General features: G+C 44.7%; 2 protein-coding genes across 2 annotated transcripts in view; one reads left to right on the forward strand and one right to left on the reverse strand.

Moving 5' to 3' along the window:
* itgb8 (integrin, beta 8) overlaps positions 1-8,102 on the forward strand; it is a 19,141-nt gene extending 11,039 nt beyond the window's left edge. The window contains exons 8-16 of the mRNA XM_029646221.2: positions 687-782; positions 1,016-1,096; positions 1,918-2,061; positions 2,565-3,234; positions 3,380-3,602; positions 3,863-3,966; positions 4,259-4,372; positions 4,859-5,019; positions 5,103-8,102. Of these exons, the coding sequence (XP_029502081.2) occupies positions 687-782; positions 1,016-1,096; positions 1,918-2,061; positions 2,565-3,234; positions 3,380-3,602; positions 3,863-3,966; positions 4,259-4,372; positions 4,859-5,019; positions 5,103-5,234 (1,725 nt within the window). The 3' untranslated portion in view covers positions 5,235-8,102. The remainder of the gene's footprint in view (positions 1-686; positions 783-1,015; positions 1,097-1,917; positions 2,062-2,564; positions 3,235-3,379; positions 3,603-3,862; positions 3,967-4,258; positions 4,373-4,858; positions 5,020-5,102) is intronic.
* Positions 8,103-8,534: 432 nt separating this feature from the next.
* On the reverse strand, positions 8,535-20,491 carry sp4 (sp4 transcription factor). Its single transcript, XM_029646217.2, has 14 exons — positions 20,408-20,491; positions 19,940-20,010; positions 18,971-19,075; positions 18,103-18,399; positions 17,689-17,819; positions 17,046-17,553; positions 16,873-16,941; positions 16,736-16,783; positions 16,558-16,644; positions 15,350-15,629; positions 13,581-13,779; positions 13,446-13,513; positions 11,131-11,262; positions 8,535-11,025 (listed from the first exon to the last, which is right to left on the reverse strand). The coding sequence occupies exons 1-14, from the start codon at positions 20,412-20,414 to the stop codon at positions 10,745-10,747; spliced, it is 2,283 nt and encodes a 760-aa protein (XP_029502077.1). The 5' UTR covers positions 20,415-20,491; the 3' UTR covers positions 8,535-10,744.
* Between the last annotated feature and the right edge of the window lie 1,739 nt (positions 20,492-22,230).

Consider the following 22,230-nt stretch of genomic DNA (forward strand, 5'->3'; position numbering starts at 1 on the left):
GGTGAGACACACACATACACACACTACCCTGGTGAGACACACACATACACACACTACCATGGTGAGACACACACATACACACACTGGATTGGTGAGACACACACACTACCCTGGTGAGACACACACATACACACACTACCCTGGTGAGACACACACATACACACACTACCATGGTGAGACACACACATACACCCACTACCATGGTGAGACACACACATACACAAACGGGAGAACACGCACATCAGTATACACTTATACACATCTATATACACACACACATACTCACACTACCATGGTGAGACACACATACACACACTACCATGGTGAGACACGCACATACACACACATACACACACTACCATGGTGAGACACACACATACACACACATACACACACTACCATGGTGAGACACACACATACTCACACTACCATGGTGAGACACACATACACACACTACCATGGTGAGACACACACATACTCACACTACCATGGTGAGACACACACATACAGAAACGGGAGAACACGCACATCAGTATACACATATACACACACATACTCACACTACCATGGTGAGACACAAACTCGTGCACACAAACACACATACTTATATACACCTATGAACGCATGATGAACACACACATACACACAGAGAACACCAACATGGCTTGTCTATCTGTCTCTGTTAGGACCATCCCAGTTTAGGCCTGTTGGCTGAGAAGCTTCTAGAGAACCACATCTACTCTCTCTTTGCTGTGGAACAACTACAATATCAGTGGTATGAGGTAATCTCTCTACACACACAACTCTCTCTCTGCTGAGCTCTAACACACACAAACCCATCGCACGCCAATGACTTAACATTGTCTCAAACTGAGTCCCCCAGACTCGGTGTCCCTTTCTCTCTAGCTCTGGAATGAACATATCTGTCTCTGTCTCTCTATTTCTCTTTCGCTATCTCTTTCTCTTTCTATTTCTCTCTCTATTTCTCTATCTCTATCTCTTTCTCTCGTTCTAGGAGTTGGTCAGGTTGCTACCAGGCTCCAATCTTCTGTTCCAGGCTCCCAAACTTATAGACGTGGTGGTGGATGCATACAAGGTAACACACACACACACAGAAAAGAACAACCACTGGTGGGAGCGGGATGTTGTTAGTTGGGTGGAGGAGTAAGGGGAGGGTGAAGGTTTGGCATGGCTCAATATAATCTATCTCACCCCGGGGCACAGAACAAACCATTGTTCTGTATGGGAATCTGCCAACTCCACAGGTCTGCACACTCTGTCTGCACACACACACACACACACACACACACACACACACACACACACACACACACACACACACACACACACACACACACACACACACAGTAAATCTGCAGAACAGAGCCTGGCATTATTAAGGCTATTCTTCTCCACCGTATATTTGGACCCGCCTTTTTTCCCATCAGCCTCTCTATTGATCAGAGGAACGGAGAACAATGGAGGCTTTCTGAGAACATGTGACAACCTGTTCTCTCTCTCTCCCTCACCCTCTCCATATACCTCACCCCCTCCGTCACCCCTCTCCCACCCCTCTCCATAACCCTCACCCTCTCCCTTTTCCCTTTCCATAACCCTTACTCTCACCCTCTCCCTCTCCATAACCTTCTCCCTTTAACCTCTCCATAACCTTCTCCCTCACCCTCTCCATAACCTTCTCCCTTTAACCTCTCCATAACCCTCTCCCTCACCCTCACTCTCTCCATAACTCTCACCCTCTCCATAACCCTCACCCTCTCCCTCACCCTCTGTCCTTCCTTTTTCTCCTGCTCTCCGCCTCTTCTTGCCTCATTGCCCACCCCACTCCCTCTCTTTCTCTCTTTCCACCACTCTCTCTCTTTCTCTCTTTCCACCACTCTCTCCATCTGTCTCCTCTAGAGGTTGTTGTCAGTTGTCCAGGTGTCTGTGTCAGTGGAGGACAGAGCATTCAGCCGTTTCCTGGTCAGCGTCTCTCCTCTCTGTCCAGAAGGATCTGTATCCCACGACAACCGCAGCTGCTCCAACGTCCAGCCCAACCAGACGGTACACACACACACACACAATCACACACGCATGCACGCACACTCACGCACACACGCACGCACTTGTCAAGTTGCGGTGGGTCTGAGTGTGTACACATGCGCACGTTTGTGTGTATGTGCGTGTGCATGTGTGTGTTTCTTACAGAGGTAGGCATATTAGTGAATAATCTGAGTAGATTATGACTCAGCACATTAACTTGTGATTTGATTATCAGCTGACCTGTTGTTATTGTTTATGAAAAGCTCCTTTATCAGATATATTATTTCAGCATATATAATCTAAGGAGCAAAATCTGAATTTTCTCATAGTCTCTCATTGAAGTAAATTAGGATTCATCCGACTCATGAAAGATTGTTTAGGCAAATCACCCTGTTGTGTATGATGATGCCATATGGTTGAGTCTACCTTTAAATGTATGAATAGGGCCAATGTCTTGAGGTTGAATGTCAGCTCTGCTCACTCAAACTCTAACTCCAGTCTCCTCTCTACTCTCTACTATGCAGGTCTACTTCAACATCACCATCGGTCTGCACTCCTGTCCTGATGATGATGATGATGACGTGGTCCAGGTCTTCGTCAGGCCCGTGGGTTACAATGAGTCATCCATCATCAAGGTTCACTCACGATGTCGCTGTCACTGTGGACCGGACTGGCATTGCCACGACGATACCACACATCAGTCAACGTGTGGTGAGGTCACCCCAGATACAGACGGTAATAATCAAGACATGAACAATCGGGACATGCACACACACACACCGGACTTAGACCCAGAGCACACACCCACACGCCCTCACACACACACACCGGACCTAGACCCAGAGCACACACCCACACGCCCTCACACACACACACCGGACCTAGACCCAGAGCACACACCCACACGCCCTCACACACACACACCGGACCTAGACCCAGAGCACACACCCACACGCCCTCATACACACGGACCGGACCTAGACCCAGAGCACACACCCACACGCCCTCATACACACGGACCGGAGTGGTCACGACAGTGTCGTGCGGAGGGATCAGGGGTGGACTGTAACGGTCGGGGAGTGTGTGTGTGTGGGAAATGTGTGTGTGAGAGGAACAGTCTAGGAACAGTGTATGGACAGTACTGTCAGATGGACGACTACTCCTGCCCCTACCAACACGGACTACTGTGTGGAGGTAATACACACACACGTTGTGCACACAGACACACACACATACATACAATGTACATTTCACATCTTACGAGCTAAATCTTATTCACTTACTCACACTGTGGAACAGGTGGTAGACTACAATCTCTCTCTCTCCCTCTCTCCTTCAGGGCGAGGTATGTGTGTGTCTGGTGATTGTGTATGTGAAGAGGGCTGGACAGGAGAGAGCTGCAGGTGCCCAGTCTCTACGGCAATCTGCCTGTCCGACAACGGGTTGCTATGCAGCGGGCGTGGCAGGTGTGTGTGTGGCAGATGTGTGTGTGACAACCATCAATATTCCGGAGCATTTTGTGAGAGATGTCCCACCTGCCACAGCTCCTGTCAGTCACACTGGTAAGGCTTCAGCTCAGCGGGCTAACATAGTTTGGTGCCGTGCATTCTGAGGACCTGGGTTCATACGCGGTCGGTCCCGTCACGTCAACCACCCTGGTAATCATTCTCTCTCTCTCTCTTTCTCTCTTCTCTTCTATTCGCTTCTCTCTCTCTCTTCTCCTCTCTGTCTGTCTGTCTCTCTCTCTGTCTGTCTCTGTCTGTCTGTCTGTCTCTCTCTCTCTCTCTCTCTCTCTCTCTCTCTCTCTCTCTCTCTCTATCAGGAGGTGTATAGACTGTCACTTGTCTCACGGTCTGTCTCAGAGAGAGGCTGGGGAGTGCAACCATACCTGCATCCCATTAGTGGGTTACGTCAATGATGTCACAGGTAGAATGGGGTCAGGGGTTATACCAGACAGAAGCACATACTCACACACAAACATGTCATTATGGTCTGCAAAAAATAATAATTTGTAAACTACATTTGTTCAGTTCATTCTCTCTCTTTCTCTTGATGGGACAAACATTAATTTTCTGTCTCTTTCTCTCTATTTCTCTGTGTGTGTCTCTCTCTCTCTCTCTCTCTCTCTCTCTCTCTCTCTCTCTGTGTCTCACTCACTCACTCTCTCTCTCACTCTCTCTCTCTCTCTCTCTCTCTCTCTCTGTGTCTCTCTCTCCAGTCCTACTAGGCCAGGTATGGAGACAGTGTGTGTATAAGAAAGACAACTGTTACTATCGCTTCCACACTGCACTTGTCTCAGGAAATACTCTTCTACATTTCAACACACAACCTGGTGAGACACACACACGTGCATACACACACACACACTGTGTAAGTGCAAGTTGCAACAATTGCACCCCACCACCTCTAGAAACAGCACTATTCATTGTGTGTCCCACTCTCCCCTCTGTCCCCGATCCCACATGCCTCCTCCACTCTCTCTCTCTCTTCTCCCGCCTCTCCCCCCTGTATTCCCGAACACTCCCACTCCCGGTTGCGGAAGCCAAGTTTCCATGGCAACAGTTATAAATGTCAGAGTAGAACTTTAGTCTCTTTGTCTGAGGATGAGCCCAATCTCTCTTTGTGTGTGTGTGTGTGTGTGTGTGTGTGTGTGTGTGTGTGTGTGTGTGTGTGTGTGTGTGTGTGTGTGTGTGAGGATAGTGGTACTTTGTAACTATTTCAGGGTCAAATTTTGGTGTGTTGGGTCTGTGTGTCCCTATATACTACAATGGATAGAGATAAAGTACTCACAACTTTGTGTGTGTGTGTGTGTCTCCAGAGTGTGTATCCAGTAGGCGGTATGTGGGGACCTTCCTCAGTGTGTGTGTGTTGACATTCCTCCCTGGCTTGGTGATGCTGGCTGTGCTGGTGCTACTCCTGCACAGACGATCTTTGCCACAGGGTGGCGCCACTGATCAACAATACAACCCCACTGGCAAGGTAAGATTCTCCAATACCTTATCTTCACACAGAAACACACTTGTGTGCATGTTTCTAACTGCCTGTGCATGTTGTATCATTAGGATCTGTCACACGTCCCAAAGACCAATGAGAAGACGGTATCCTACAGGAGGGACCTCCCCCCGGGCCCTGACCGACCAATGGAGATGCATATCACCGTTCCCAAGATGCCCCTGGGCGAACCCTGGCAGTAAGGGGTCAGGGGTTAGAGGTCAACGGTTGAAGTGGGCCAATGCTGACCGGTACAAAAAAGCAGCAACTCTAATGTTATACTGCTTGAGAACCGGCACCTGTGAAAAGCAGGTACAGTAAAATGACAGTGAGCAGGGCAACAGGAATCTTCTCTCAGTACACTTGCACTGGTTCCAGGTTAGGGGAAGGATATGAAAAACTGGACAGAGTAACACTCCAAACAGGAGGCTTGTTACTGATACTGTAATATTATGTGGCTTTATGGACTGGCAGCCATTGAAAGGTACTGAACATTGATCGATTTATCAATGCTAAATATTTATGCTTTTATTACAGAGAACACTACAAGTTTATTAGTTTACTTGATCTCTCTCTCTCTACTCAACCTGTATGTCCTGTGTTAGCTGGCCACCTAGTGGTCAGTGGTGAAACGACATAACAGAATGGGATGAATGAATAATTGGATGAAGGAATGAATGAATGAATGAAGGAATGAATGAATGGTGATCTTGCACCAGCAGTAACGTGTGAATATGTGACACTCCACAATCATTACCTTTTTTTTTTTACCTACCGCCAGATCTACTTGATTTCTTTATTTGATGTGCCTGGCATAACTGGAGTTTTGAGAGGACAGGTAGCCTCCAACCGTTGTTAATGTACAGTACCAGTATCTAGTTTTAATATTTGAAACAAGCATTAATTTTAAATTAGCATACTTGTGGAGAGACAGAGTAGAGATTTGCACTAGCATCGTTACGTAGCATGATAGGTCGTAGTGTTGTCAGACTACTGAGCGCTAATTGGCTCCTGAACTATTGGGAAGGCTGCTGATTGGCTCCTAAACTACTGGGAAGGCTCCTGATTGGATCCTGAACGTTCCATATTACACTTCTATCTGCAAGAATTCCAGTAAACAAAACTATGAATAATATTTAATAATGCATTTGTTGCATGTTCAGTTTTTCTTTACATCTGATGTTTTGATGTTTACAGCATTCATTAGCTGCTAATTTATTTAGTCCATAACACTAATATTATTATTTATTGTGATTTATTTAAAAAAAAATGTTTTATTGTAATTTTTGTATTCTATTTTTAATTAAAGGTACTGACTGGCTACAGGGCTGTGATATTACAGGATTGTAGCTCAATGTTAAATGAATCAGCAATTATAAAAATGATCTCTCTAACTGGCAGACTTGGGTCAAATACTTTCAAAAAGTGGTATCACATTATTAGAATGGTACCCATTGTCTCACGTCAGAAAGCTTGACAACCTTGTCTGCATAGTTCATGGCCAGTCTGAAGACAATGAAGGACACCTACAGCACATTTGGAAAGTATTCGGACCCCTTCACTTTTTCCACATTTTGTTTACGTTACAGCCTTATTCTAAAATTGATTAAATTATTTAACTTTCGCCCCAGTCTGAGGTCCTGAGCGCGCTGGAGCAGGTTTTAATCAAGGATCTCTCTGTACTTTTCTCCGTTCATCTTTCCCTCGATCCTGACTAGTCTCCTAGTCCCTGCCGCTGAAAAACATCCCCACAGCATGATGCTGCCACCACCATGTTTCACCGTAGGGATGGTGCCAGGTTTCCTCCAGACGTGACGCTTGGCATTCAGGACAAAGAGTTTAATCTTGGTTTCATTAGACCAGAGAATCTTGTTTCTCATGGTCTGAGAGTCCTTTAGGTGTGTTTTGGTAAAGTTCAAGTGGGCTGTCATGTGCCTTTTATTGAGGAGTGGCTTCCATCTGGCCACTCTATCATAAAGGCCTGATTCGTGGAGTGCTGCAGAGATGGTTGTCCTTCTGGAAGGTTCTACCATCTCCACAGAGGAACTCTGGAGCTCTGTCAGAGTGACTATCGGGTTCTTGATCACCTCCCTGACCAAGGCCCTTCTCCCCCGATGGCTCAGTTTGGCCGGGCGGCCAGCTCTAGGAAGATTCTTGGTGGTTCCAAACTTCTTCCATTTAAGAATGATGGAAGCCACTGTGTTCTTGGGGACCTTCAATGCTGCAGAATTATTTTGGTACCCTCCCCCAGATCTGTGCCTCGACACTATTCTGTCTCGGAGCTCTACGGACAATTCCTTCAACCTTATGGCTTGGTTTTTGCTCTGACATGCACTGTCAACTCTGGGACCTTATATAGACAGGTGTGTGCCTTTCTAAATCATGTCCAATCAATTGAATTTACCATAAGTGGACTCCAATCAAGATGAATCCATTTTAGAATAAGGCTGTAATGTAACAAATTGTGGGAAAAGGAAAGCGGTCTGATTGCGTTCCGAATGCTCTGTACATAAGGATTTCGTTACAGGTGCATAACCCACAAATAAGTCATCCATAAGCAGTGATTACGTTTTTTACAAAATTCTTATGTCAAGTTGATCATTTTAGCACATCAGTCAGTTTGTGCGGTACAATGAAACTAATGCAATAGTCCCAAAAGTTCAAACTCAAAGCTAAATTAAAGCTCTAGCTATTTGACATGTATTTGACCTCAGACTGCTAACTGGGCATTGTGTTTGTATAATAAAAGCACGTTTGTGTATATTTTCTGTAAATGCATGTGATTAAGAGTTCCTGTAACATGAATGTTTTAATGAAATGATTAAGTGTTAGATTTGAACTGATGTCTAACTCCTTCTGATTCTTTATAAACCTCGTGTGTTCACTCATTAGTAAATGTATCATAAGCTGAAGTGACTATCCATTCATTGAGTTTATTAGACAGTGCAATAGACATTCAGCCACACCACACACCAATGCAATTGAAGACATATGACCTAGTCATATTTTACAAAATAGAGTTGATGCACAAGAATAAAGCAGGAAAGCATGTGGTCTTTTCTATTCCTTCATGGTTTGTGTGGTTTCTCCTTCCCCTCCAATCAACACGCACACACAACCAACAACGCCTCCACAGACACACACACACGCACCTCTGGCCTGCAGACTGCTTTCGTTGCCTAGTAACCCCCTGAGAAGGGCGGGAACGGAGGAGGTTCGGCTTCCGAGGTAATTACAGAGTCCACACCAGCAGACGTTTCTATGGCACCGCAGGTGTGTGTGTGTGAAGAGAGGTGGCAAAATTGTGCATTTTAAATAATCTCAGTGACCACCATCGCAGGACCAGACTATGGTCACACTCGCAACACAGCTGAGAGAAAGAGAGGGAAGAGAGATTGCCAAAGTTATCAGAGGAACTTCATAGCAAGAGGTCAGTGTTTACACGTGAGAGAATGACCCAACAGAACACACACGGTTGGGAGCAGAGCAGTGATACAGGCGGGTTTAGACTGATTTCAGCACTTTATTTAAAGTGTTATGCAGGCAAAGTCTTTTTTTCTCTTTTCACTTCTTTAACCCCAGTCGCACAACACATTTGTACAAAGTTGATTTAAAAATATCAATAAAATATCAATAATCAAGAACCTGCAGCCTTGGAGGCCAGATTTATCAATCATCATGGAGATCCCACAGACTGCATAGAAAAACATTTTACAAATGAGATGTCACTAGAAAATATGAAAGAAAACTGGTTGTCACACAAAATATTACCGAAAACATCCACATCTGGTTGGTAATTCAACCATTTCATTTTCAAATATTTTTTATGAACGTTTTGCTTTCATTTTATTTTTTAAAAACATATTATGACGCGTTAAGAGTAGTAGAAATGACGGGCCGCAGTCATGACAACGACAGACGTAGCAAAAATAAGTTTAGGATGAATGAAATAGAGAGAACAGCACTAAAAGGCAACATGCTGCACACACACCTCTGTTCAACGAATACGATACACTCCAGCAAAAGGCAGATATTAAAATAGAACAGATCATCAATTAGCTGGACACAGAAATCACCTGTGTCAAAATGTACTGGGGGGGTTAAGAAAATAAAGAGCTAAAAGTACAATTCAAAACGTATGCACTGACACTAACATAGAGCAACATCACCAGACACTTGTCATAACAACCACATAGTAATAACATCCACCCTGCCACAACCCCTTCTCTCCATGCCTCACCCTTCCCCCACTACATGTGTGCGTGTGTGTAATACTGCTTGTTTTAAGGCGTTGTAGTACCAGGACTCACACACAGGGGGCTCTACCTTCACAATGCAGAGAAAGCAGCACCAACGTCCAATCACACTGGAACTCTACCACTGTTAATAGAGTATCTCTAATCACTTGAAATATCGTGAATATATATTATTTGAAACATGTCTAATTACTGAAATGCATATTGTTTATCTCAGACGTTGATACTTTATACAAGTTTAGAGTTCAGATACGATGATTGAGTCACATTACTGCCCTATTCTAAACTGGTTCTAGTACAAACAGCTGCTGCTCTGAGTATCAGTGGGAGAACTGTGTGTTTTGACATTAGTACTGCTTATTGACACCGTCTTACCCACCCACCAACCCCAGGAGAGCTACTTCTTAAAGGTGCACTCAGCAATATGGCATCATCAAGCAGGAAATCACCCCGCTGTGTATGATGATGTCATATTGCTGAGTGCACCTTTAAAGCTGTGAGCTGACTGGCTGTTTCATACCAGGGAAACCTTTTCCTCTACTGTCATTAATGTAAACATGGTTTCACTAGGATTGTCTTATAGTATTGCTTTCACTAAACAGCCTGTTGCAGAAAGCTAGATTGTTCGTTTTATAGAAACGATTAATATTTCAAATGCAGAGCGTTTCTATAGGAATGCATCATTTATACATATGTTCTATGTGCTTTTTTATGACCCTTTAGAGGTCTATTCCTCTTTTTCTGGTCTTTCTTCAGTAAGAGTTTATCAGACTGGTCTTTACCTGAACTATAGTCCTGTTGAACCGGGATACATCGTCACACACTCTCAAACACACACACGTACGCACATACACACACCTGTCCCTGCTCCTCTCATCTGTCTGTCCTACAGTCTGGACCGTGCCACATATCATGTTTCTTCATCATAATCATCATTACAGTATTAGCAGAGGAACATCTTTGTGCATAGAGATACAATTGCTGTGTTTCAAATGGCACCCTAGCTATTTGGGACACAACCAATGTCTCTTCTTGATGTTTTACAACTCCAGGGTTCTGTCTTGTGCTAGTTTAATTAGCCTATCCAAAATGGCATTCTCCTCCCTACATAAACTACTCAGAAGGCTCTGGCCAAAAGTAGTGCACTATATAAGGGATAGGGTGTAAGTTTAGATTATAAATCTATATTATACCTTTTCCCCTGACCTCTGTTCTGTTATAAACACCATTCAACTAATTCATACCTTTAGTCTGTCGTTAGATTAATTCATTAGTTTAGATTCAGATTCCTCCTTCTGTTTATGTAATATTCAGTTCATCATATTTCTCTTCTTTTTGAAAACAACATTAAAAAAAAATAGACCACCTGACCTCCACAGCCACAGCATAACCATGGAGACCAACCAGGAATTTAGCTCTCCCTGCTTTATCCCTAAACAGGAAGTGGTCACTGGTCACTACTCAAACTCCTCCTCTTCCTCCTCCTCCTCTTCTCCCTCCATTTGATTGGGCGAGGAGGCTGTTGGAGTGGCAGGGGCGGAGTCCTGGGAGAGTGTCTCCACAGTTACGATGCGAGGGGAGGAGCCTAAACCCTGGTTGGAATCTTCCATGTCTTCAGTGGTGATGATGGCGAGAGAAGCCCCTCCCTTCTTGTTCTGGTGGGTTTTGATGTGTTTGGAGAGATGGTCGCTACGCATGAAACGCTTACTGCACTCTGGACACTCAAACCTCTTCTCACCTGGAGGATGGGTACATCTGAATAAGAACAACATAGACACAGGACATATCTGTGTGTGCGTGTGTGAGAGAGAGTGTGTCTGTGTGTGGGTTTGGGAGTGGGTACCTGTGTGTGTCCGTCTGTGTCTCTGCAGTTCATCCGAGCGTGTGAACCTCTTGCCACAGAAGATCCAGTTGCAGACGAAGGGTCGTTCTCCTGTGTGCCAGCGGAGGTGAGCTCTCAGGTGACTGGTCTTACCTGGTAGATAGAATATTATTACAGATTGGTAATATCAAATTAATATTCTATATTTTATTGGTTCCATAGACTAGTACATCTCTATTTTATACAGTATTGACTGGTACATCTATTTCATACAGTATTGACTAGTAAATCTCTATTTTATACAGTATTGATCTCTAAATCTCTATTTTATACAGTATTGACCTCTAAATCTCTATTTTATACAGTATTGATCTCTAAATCTCTATTTTATACAGTGTAGACGGGTAAATCTCTAATTCATACAGTACAGACTGGTCTTACCGTAGACCTTTCCATAGTACAGACTGGTCTTACCGTAGACCTTTCCACAGTACAGACTGGTATTACCGTAGACCTTTCCACAGTACAGACTGGTATTACCGTAGACCTTTCCACAGTACAGACTGGTATTACCGTAGACCTTTCCACAGTACAGACTGGTCTTACCGTAGACCTTTCCACAGTACAGACTGGTCTTACCGTAGACCTTTCCACAGTACAGACTGGTCTTACCGTAGACCTTTCCACAGTACAGACTGGTCTTACCGTAGACCTTTCCACAGTACAGACTGGTCTTACCGTAGACCTTTCCACAGTACAGACTAGTCTTACCGTAGACCTTTCCACAGTACAGACTGGTCTTACCGTAGACCTTTCCACAGTACAGACTGGTCTTACCGTAGACCTTTCCACAGTACAGACTGGTCTTACCATAGACCTTTCCACAGTACAGACTGGTATTACCATAGACCTTTCCACAGTACAGACTGGTCTTACATTAGACCTTTCCACAGTACAGACTGGTCTTACCGTAGACCTTTCCACAGTACAGACTGGTATTACCGTAGACCTTTCCACAGTACAGACTGGTCTTACATTAGACCTTTCCACAGTACAGACTGGTCTTACATTAGACCTTTCCACAGTATAGACTGGTATTACCGTAGACCTTTCCACAGTACAGACTGGTATTACCGTAGACCTTTCCACAGTACAGACTGGTAATTACCGTAGACCTTTCCACAGTACAGACTGGTATTACCGTAGACCTTTCCACAGTACAGACTGGTATTACCGTAGACCTTTCCACAGTACAAACTGGTCTTACCGTAGACCTTTCCACAGTACAGACTGGTAGACCTTTACCGTAGACCTTTCCACAGTACAGACTGGTCTTACCGTACAGACCTTTCCACAGTACAGACTGGTCTTTCCACAGTACAGACTGGTATTACCGTAGACCTTTCCACAGTACAGACTGGTAGACCTTTTACAGACTGGTCTTACCGTAGACCTTTCCACAGTACAGACGTAGACCTTTCCACAGTACAGACTGGTCTTACCGTAGACCTTTCCACAGTACAGACTGGTCTTACCGTAGACCTTTCCACAGTACAGACTGGTCTTACAGACTTTGACTGGTCTTACCGTAGACCTTTCCACAGTACAGACTGGTCTTACCGTAGACCTTTCCACAGTACAGACTGGTTTACCGTAGACCTTTCCACAGTACAGACTGGTAGACCTTTACCAGACTGGTATTAGACCTTTCCACAGTACAGACTGGTCTTACCGTAGACCTTTCCACAGTACAGACTGGTATTACCGTAGACCTTTCCACAGTACAGACTGGTATTACCGTAGACCTTTCCACAGTACAGACTGGTCTTACCGTAGACCTTTCCACAGTACAGACCTTTCCACAGTACAGACTGGTCTTACCGTAGACCTTTCCACAGTACAGACTGGTCTTACCGTAGACCTTTCCACAGTACAGACTGGTCTTACCGTAGACCTTTCCACAGTACAGACTGGCCTTACCGTAGACCTTTCCACAGTACAGACTGGTCTTACCGTAGACCTTTCCACACTATAGACTGGTCTTACAGTAGACCTTTCCACCGTAGACTGGTCTTACCGTAGACCTTTCCACACTACAGACTGGTCTTACTGTAGACCTTTCCACATTAAAGACTGGTCTCACCGTAGACCTTTCCACAGTACAGACTGGTCTTGCCGTAGACCTTCCACAGTAGACTGGTCTTACCGTAGACCTTTCCTCAGTAGACTGGTCTTACCGTAGACCTTTCCACAGTACAGACTGGTATTACCGTAGAACATTCCACAGTATAGACTGGTCTTACCGTAGACCTTTCCACAGTACAGACTGGTCTTACCGTAGACCTTTCCACAGCCCTCCATGTGACACACATGCTGCTTCTTCTTAGATGGGTCTCCACTGGTCCTGCAACACACACACACACACAGTCAGAGAGAGACAGTGTGTGTGTGTGTGTGTGTGTGTGTAGTACCTCCCCTCTCCGTCCCTGCAGTTCGGACAGGAGCACGCCACCCTGCGAAGCCTCTTGCTGGGTGGTCCTTCCTGGTCCGACGAACTCTGGACAGAACCCATCTGGTCTGGGCTTAGCGACGACCCCGCCACGTTACCCATGGTTACCTTTACTGGGGACGACTGGACCTTAACCCCGCCCTCCTGACCCTGCGGCTGACCTGGTGGTAGAATAGACTATTTTTATTTATTGGGTAATTAAATCATTAAAAATGATTTAGGAAAAAAACAAAGGCAAGGAGCGTATTTCAATTATGGTACAGTAGAGTAGAATATCATTATGGTACAGTAGAATATCATTATGGTACAGTAGAATATCATTATGGTACAGTAGAATATCATTATGGTACAGTAGAGTAGAATATCATTATGGTACAGTAGAGTAGAATATCATGATGGTACAGTAGAATATCATGATGGTACAGTAGAATATCATGATGGTACAGTAGAATATCATTATGGTACAGTAGAATATCATTATGGTACAGTAGAGTAGAATATCATGATGGTACAGTAGAATATCATTATGGTACAGTAGAATATCGTACAGTAGAATATCATGATGGTACAGTAGAATATCATGATGGTACAGTAGAATATCATTATGGTACAGTAGAATATCATTATGGTACAGTAGAGTAGAATATCATGATGGTACAGTAGAATATCATTATGGTACAGTAGAATATCGTACAGTAGAATATCATGATGGTACAGTAGAATATCATGATGGTACAGTAGAATATCATGATGGTACAGTAGAATATCATGATGGTACAGTAGAATATCATTATGGTACAGTAGAATATCATGATGGTACAGTAGAATATCATTATGGTACAGTAGAATATCATGATGGTACTGGATGTCATAAGGTGAAAGCACCAATTTGTAAGTCGCTCTGGATAAGAGCGTCTGCTAAATGACTTAAATGTAATGTAAATGTACAGTAGAATATCATGATGGTACAGTAGAATATCATTATGGTACAGTAGAATATCGTACAGTAGAATATCGTACAGTAGAATATCATGATCGTACAGTAGAATATCATGATGGTACAGTAGAATATCATTATGGTACAGTAGAATATCATGATGGTACAGTAGAATATCATGATGGTACAGTAGAATATCATGATGGTACAGTAGAATATCATTATGGTACAGTAGAATATCATGATGGTACAGTAGAATATCATGATGGTACAGTAGAATATCATTATGGTACAGTAGAGTAGAATATCATTATGGTTCAGTAGAGTAGAATATCATTATGGTTCAGTAGAGTAGAATATCATTATGGTACAGTAGAATATCATTATGGTACAGTAGAATATCATTATGGTACAGTAGAATATCATTATGGTACAGTAGAATATCATTATGGTACAGTAGAGTAGAATATCATTATGGTTCAGTAGAGTAGAATATCATTATGGTTCAGTAGAGTAGAATATCATTATGGTTCAGTAGAGTAGAATATCATTATGGTTCAGTAGAGTAGAATATCATTATGGTTCAGTAGAGTAGAATATCATTATGGTTCAGTAGAGTAGAATATCATTATGGTTCAGTAGAGTAGAATATCATTATGGTTCAGTAGAGTAGAATATCATTATGGTACAGTAGAGTAGAATTTGTAGCACTGCTCCCAACCCTCCCCCCAGAAACTAAACAAATATACATTTGGAGAACAACACACACTGCCCCTCTCCCTCTCTGTTCTCACCCTGTAGTCCGGTGATGGTGAGGGGTACCCCCTGCATCTGTACCCCAGCGGTGCCCAGTCCAGCGATGTTGACCGTCTGCACTCCCGACCCAGGGTTGATCTGAGCTGCACTCAGCGTCAGGGGAGCCCCCCCCAGCTGCACGAAGCCCCCTCCTCCCACAGCCCCTCCGCCCACAGGGGCCAGGGTCAGCTGCTGGGGCACAGACATCCCCCCAGGGAGCTGCAGAGTCTGCCATGTGATCTGGCCCGACGAGGAGAGGGTTGGGGTACGGATCAGAACCTGGAGGAATCAATTCATTTTAAGAAGGCTATGAATCATTGACATTCAATTGAAATCAATACAACACACAATAAAATCATAGAGGTTGGAAGAAATGTCCACTATATATTCAAAAGTATGTGGACACCCCTTTAAGTTAGCAGATTTGGCAATTTCAGCCACACCCGTTGCTGACAGGTGTATAAAATCAAGCACACAGCCATTCAATCTCCATTTAACATACATTGACAGTAGAATGCCTTACTGAAGAGCTCAGTGACTTTAAAAGAGGCACTGTAATAGGATGCCACCTTTACAACAAGTCAGTTCATCAAATTTCTGCCCCAGTCAACTGTAAGTGTTGTTATAGTGAAGTGTAAACGTCTAGGAGCAACAACGACTCAGCCGTGAAGTGGTAAGCCACACAAGCTCACAGAATGGGACCACCAAGTGCTGAAGCGCGTAGCACGTAAAAATTGTCTGTCCTCGGTTGCAACACTCACTACCGAGTTCCAAACTGCCTCTGGGAGCAATGTCATCACAGTAACTGTTCGTTGAATGGGTTTCCATGGCTGGGCAGCCGCACACAAGCCTAAGATCACCGTGCGCAATGCCAAGTGTCGGTGTAAAGCTCGCCGACAGTGGACTCTGGAGCAGTGGAAACGCGTTCTCTGGAGTGGAGAATCATGATTCACCATCTGGCAGTCCAGAGGACGAATCTGGGTTTGGCAGATACCAACGGAACGCTACCTGCTGAATGCATAGTGCCAACTGTAAAGTTTGGTAGAGGAATAATGGTCTGGGGCTGTTTTTCATGTTTCGGGTTAGGCCCCTTATTTTCAGTGAAGGGAAATCTTAACGCTACAGCATACAATGGCATTCTAGATGATTCTGTGCTTTCAACTTTGTGGCAACAGTTTGGGGAAGGCAGCAGAAAGCAGCTAGCTACCTGTTGGTTCTGGAAGGCTTGTATGGGCTGTAGGGTCCCGCCTGGTCCTAACTGAAAGGTTTGGATCTGATGCGGCTGGCCTTGGATCTGGTGGAAACAAACAGCTCACAAACTTTCTGCGGATGTACTGTGTGTGTGTGTGTGTGTGTGTGTGTGTGTGTGTGTGCGTGTGTGTTACCTGGTTCTGTGGCTGGATTTGGATCTGCTGCAACACCTGGTTGCCCATCTGGACAATGATGATAATAACAACATATAATATAATTTATTATAGTATAATACCATAAAAAAAGGTAAAAGCAGCCAAGTAGAACCCACCTGTCCCACGATGACCTGCTGGATGGTCCCTGGAGGATCTGATTGGCCCTGTAGTCCGTTGGCCTGGCTCTGGACATGTCAATCAACCAACCAACCAATTAATTAATCAACAATCAATCAATACATCCTTCTATTTCATGAATGTTAAGTCACAAAAACACGCAATCACGTACCATCTGTGAGTTTTGCTCGCCGGGTTGGTTCTGTGAGTCTCTCTCCACCCCTCCGTCCGACCCGGCTACAGAACTCAGCTGTGTTCCGTCCGACAATGCTCCATCGCACCCGGCAACAGTTGTTATGGTACCCCCAGATGACCCGGTTGCTGCCCCGGACACCGCCGCCGTTGTTGTCACCAGCTGGTTACTGTTAGCTACGGTAAAGCTGCCGTCGGCTGCTTGGATAAGCTGCACGGCTCCGCCCCCCGCTAAATTATTCATGACCGGCAGGGCGAGGGTCATACCGCCGATGTTTATGGGTACTGTAGTCATTACCTGGGTCTGGGAGCCCTGTAAGGTCTGCATCTGTAGCGGGAAGGATTGGGCTGGACGAAGCTGCAACGTCTGATTGGCTGAGCCAGTGAGGATGGCCTGCTGGTTGGCCGGTTGTAGGATGGCCTGGGTCTGGGATTGGTTCTGGGTTTGGATCAGCTGGACCTGCTCTGGTAGACCGCCCTGGGCCGAACTGAATAGAATAGAAACACTTGATCTATTGTCATCTGTAAAAAGTAAATTATACCACTTTTAAATCACCCAAACCTCCTGTCTAACCTCTAACATGCAGACTACCGGTCTGACCTTTAAAACAGCTGTCACCTACCTGATCTGGATGTGCTGCCCCCCCAGGGATGCGGTCTGGGGGCTGATGTGGATCTGTTGGCCGTCTGACGTCTGCAGGTGGGGGATCACCTGGTATTGGACCCCACCCCCCGACGAAGGCATATTTTGCACCTGGAGAGACAAACGATAACCTTACTTAAAAACATAGTGACATTAGGTGGGCATGTTCTGAACCTGGACACAGAAACAGAATACTATACAGTATATAGTACTCCACTCTCCATGTCTAAGAAAAATACATTTATAGGTTATAGGACCAGAATTTCCACATGACGGCACCCCTCCAGTCAACTTTCCATTCCACACACACACACACACACACACACACACACACACACACACACACACACACACACACACACACACACACACACACACACACACACACACACACCTGGATGATCTGGAACTGCTGCTGCTGCTGGGGCTGCTGATTGGCTGCTATGGTTTTAGTCCCGCCCACTGCCTTCGCCTTACGGCCTGCCGGAGCACTGTCATTGGTGGAAGTGGTGGCCAGCGTTACGGCGACAGGTTGATTGGCAGTGTCATTAGCCATTTGGGGAGCGGTAGTGATGATCTGCCAGCCATTACCAGTGAACTGGGCAGGAACCAGTTCTAACTGCTGCTGAACCAGAGTCTGATTACCTGCTGCGTCTACAACTATATGACCCTGGATCTGCCCACCCTGCAACTGCAAATAAATATACATAAACAATAAATAAACATAATTGAATAAACATGTACTAGAATAGGAACCTGAGTCTGGTTCCTGGCTGAATCTATGTGTTTCTGGATCTGAAAGTACAATCAACACACTGAAAGTCTGCGGATATTTTATTTTATTTTTTACCTTTATTTAACTAGGCAAGTCAGTTAAGAACAAATTCTTATTTTCAATGATGGCCTAGGAACGGTGGGTTAACTGCCTGTTCAGGGGCAGAACGACAGATTTGTACCTTGTCAGCTCGGGGGTTTGAACTTGCAACCTTCCGGTTACTAGTCCAACCACTAGGCTACCCTGCCGCCCCTATAACCACTAGGCTACCCTGCCGCCCCTATATATATACCGTGTTATAAGCATTACAAGCCTTTATAATGGCCATGTAGTGTATGTACCATGTTATAAAGCATGTATGAGTCTTTATAATCTCTTATTGTTTCAGAACTTACATTACCAACATTGTAACAACTATAACAGTAACAAGAACATTAATACAAGGAATAACATAACTTATAGCTATATAATTAGTATTAATGGCTACCTGTATTTGACCAGCTTGCAACTGGACCTGTCCTTCCACTCCTCCCTGACCTCCTATCTTACTGCAGGTCGCAGCCAGTAGGGCTAGGGGAGACGGCTGGGAATCCTAGAGAGAGAGAGAGAATACACACACAGGCAGATAGGGGAATTCAAACATAGAACACACACAGAGACAACATGCATATAGACAGAGAGAGAGATAGACACACAGAGACAACATGCATATAGACAGAGAGAGATACAGAGATTGAGAGAGACAAAGGGAGAAGAGGGAGAGAGACAGAGAGAGAGACAACATGCATATAGACAGATAGAGAGAGATACGGAAAGAGAGAGAGAGACACACACACACACAGATAGACAGACAGACAAACACACACAGAGACCGAGAGAGAGAGAGCAGTAGTCACGAAGGAACTACACTCTTAGAAAAAAAACTGGTTCTTAGGCTGTCCCTATAGGAGAACCCTTTTTGGTTCCAGGTAGAACCTTTTGTGGAAAGGGTTCTACATGGAACCCAAAATGGTTATACCTGGAACCAAAAGGATTTTACCTGGAACCCAAAAAAGTGATATTAAAAGGGTTCTCCTATGGGGACAGCCAAAGAACCCTTCTAGGTTCTAGATAGCACCTTTTGTTCTAGGAGTGTAGGTCGCATGCAAATATTTAATATCATCCACACACACACCTCTAAAGCTGCCTGTATAGACAGCTAGTGTTTTTTTTGCACAGAAGCTACATGACAGTCTATATCAACACTAGAATCAAACATGCCTTCAGAAACCCTGTCAGAACACATGCTATGGAAATGCTATGAACATATTAAATAAATATGTTTTATTATACTGCAAAAACCTCATCTCATAGACATGGAGCCAAAGACAAGTCCATTATTGGTGTTGATATACATAATGCAATCCTCTGAACATGGTCTCTAGACAGAACCAGGAAGTGGTGTGTACCAGCTTACCTGTGATCCAGAACGTTTGCCTTTCTTGCCTGGTTTCCCTCCTTCTGATCCCGACACTTCCTTCTTCTGATCTGAGGACCATCGATCAAACAATAATCAATCAGTCCTCAACTGGAGGACTGAATGATTAGTGATCACATGTATCAATAACACAGTGGGTACACGGCGACTACCTGAAAAAATAGGCTATAAAGATGTCAATATTTCCCTGCACATGGTTTTATAACAGTGTAGTGGCACCATATGGTTCAACTACTGGCGAAAAGACATACACATTGATCGGAACCCGATTAGAGACTAATACATCTAAACAGATCGGTTATGGAAACGTGTTGCCTGTTTTAGGAATACGCTATTCTTTATCATCAAACGGTTTCTGCATATCTGTCAGGCTGTATGCAAAGAAAGCAAGGGGGAAGAAAAGAGGGATAGAGGGTGGAGACGGAGATGAGAGGGGAGGGTACCTACCACTCATAACGCATTCATAAACCAGAGAGGAGAGGCTAGGGGAGAAAGGCCGGCTAAAGCACCGGGTAAGGACGGCCTTTTTTCTCCGCGAATAGCTCGAGCTGGGCTGTGTCGTCGCTCCGGTTAGCACCTAAACCACCCACTTGGCAGGAAGGGCGGTACAAAACTCGAGCGACAATCAAACCTCCCGTGATAACGGGAAATGGTCCGGTTTCCGCGCCCGACGCCTCTCAAAACCAACCGAAAACACCCTTTAACGACCGACGCGCGTTAATTCCATTAACGGAAAAATCGACTGGAAAAATGTATTCTAATTCAAGTTAGTAATGTGTCCGCGGTAGGCCCACCCACTTTCATTTACCCATCAGACCAACACCCCTCGCCCTCTCTCCTCTCTTTCTGCCGCTGATGTTTCTGCCGCTAGGTACAACAAGCCTTTCCAACGATCTTCATGCAAAAACACCCCTCATCAATACCACTATTTTATGGCTGTTTTTATAGTTGGATTTTAGAATTGCAGCTGGAGACAGATAACTGTGGCTTTTTGTGGGCGGTGCGCTCCTCCCACATATTCAGGACTCTGTCTGCGAGGGTTGAGATGGGAGTTGTATTTAGCGAAGCCTCGCCTTCGAAATGTGTTGTGGCAACGGGGACTTCATCTCCCAGTCTGCCTTGCGGTCAGCTGTACGCTGGTACGGCGTAGAGTCAAGGTAGGGTGAAAAGCAGAGAGAAGGCAGTGACTGTGATGTGGGGGTTGGGCAAGAGGAGAGGTGTGAACGTTCTGTTCTCTTTTTTAATCATGAGGGCCAGTCTCTCCTTTCCTCCTCCACCTTTTTTGATGAGGGTTGGCCTCTCGCTGCCTTCTGCTTTCTCTCCCTCTCTATCACAGGGGTGAGTCTGTCTCGCTCCCTCTATTATATGGTCAGTGTATCTCCCGTTCTCACCGTCGAATAAGGGACACTCGCTCTCTGTATATTATAAGGGATACTCTCTCGCTGCCTCTCTCCCTCCGTTTGTATATTTGTCTGTATATTAAAAGGACCAGAGACTAGCCCTTATACTATACAGCAGGGCTGCCCAACCCTCTTCCTGGAACCCTACTGTTCTGTAGGTTTTCAGTCCAACTCTAATTTAGCGTATCTGATTCAGCTAGTCAAGGTCTTGTTGAGCAGCTAATTAGTATAATCAGGTGTGTTAAATGAGGGTTGGACTGAAAACCCACAGGACTGTAGCTCTCTGGGAAGAGGGTTGGGCAGCCCTGCTATATAGAGACCAGCTCTTATAATATAGAGAGACTATCCCATATTAACAGACAGCCTCTCTGTCTACTGTATATTATACCGAACAAAAATATAAACATGACATGTAAAAGTGTTGGTTCCATGTTTCATGAGCTGAAATAAAAGATCCCCAAAATGTTCCATACACAAAGAAAGCTTATTTCTCTCAAATGTTGTGCACCAATTTGTTTACAACCCTGACAGTGAGCATTTCTCATTTGCCAAGATAATTCACCCACTTGAAACATGTGGCATATCAAGAAGCTGATTAAACCGCATGATCATTACACAGGTGCACCTTGTGCTTGGGACAATAAAAGGCCACTAAAATGTGCAGTTGTGTCACACAACACAATGACACATGTCTCAAGTTGAGGGAGCGTGCAATTGGAATCCTGACTGCAGGAATATCCACCAGATCGGTTGCCAGAGAATTGAATGTTAATTTCTCTACCATAACCTGCCTCCAATGTTGTTTTAGGGAATTTGGCAGTACGTCCAACTGGCCTCACAACCACAGACCACATGTAACCAAGCCAGCCC

Source organism: Oncorhynchus nerka, linkage group LG4, assembly GCF_034236695.1.
Source record: "Oncorhynchus nerka isolate Pitt River linkage group LG4, Oner_Uvic_2.0, whole genome shotgun sequence".
Taxonomy (NCBI): Eukaryota; Metazoa; Chordata; class Actinopteri; order Salmoniformes; family Salmonidae; genus Oncorhynchus; species Oncorhynchus nerka.

Bases quoted from the DNA above. Each gene is read 5' to 3' on its own strand.
- sp4 (XM_029646217.2), bottom strand. The intron at 16,942-17,045 runs GTACGTGATTGC...TGACATGTCCAG, and splicing joins GCGAGCAAAACTCACAGATG to AGCCAGGCCAACGGACTACA. The intron at 13,780-15,349 runs GTGAGAACAGAG...TTCTACCACCAG, and splicing joins CACCATCACCGGACTACAGG to GTCAGCCGCAGGGTCAGGAG.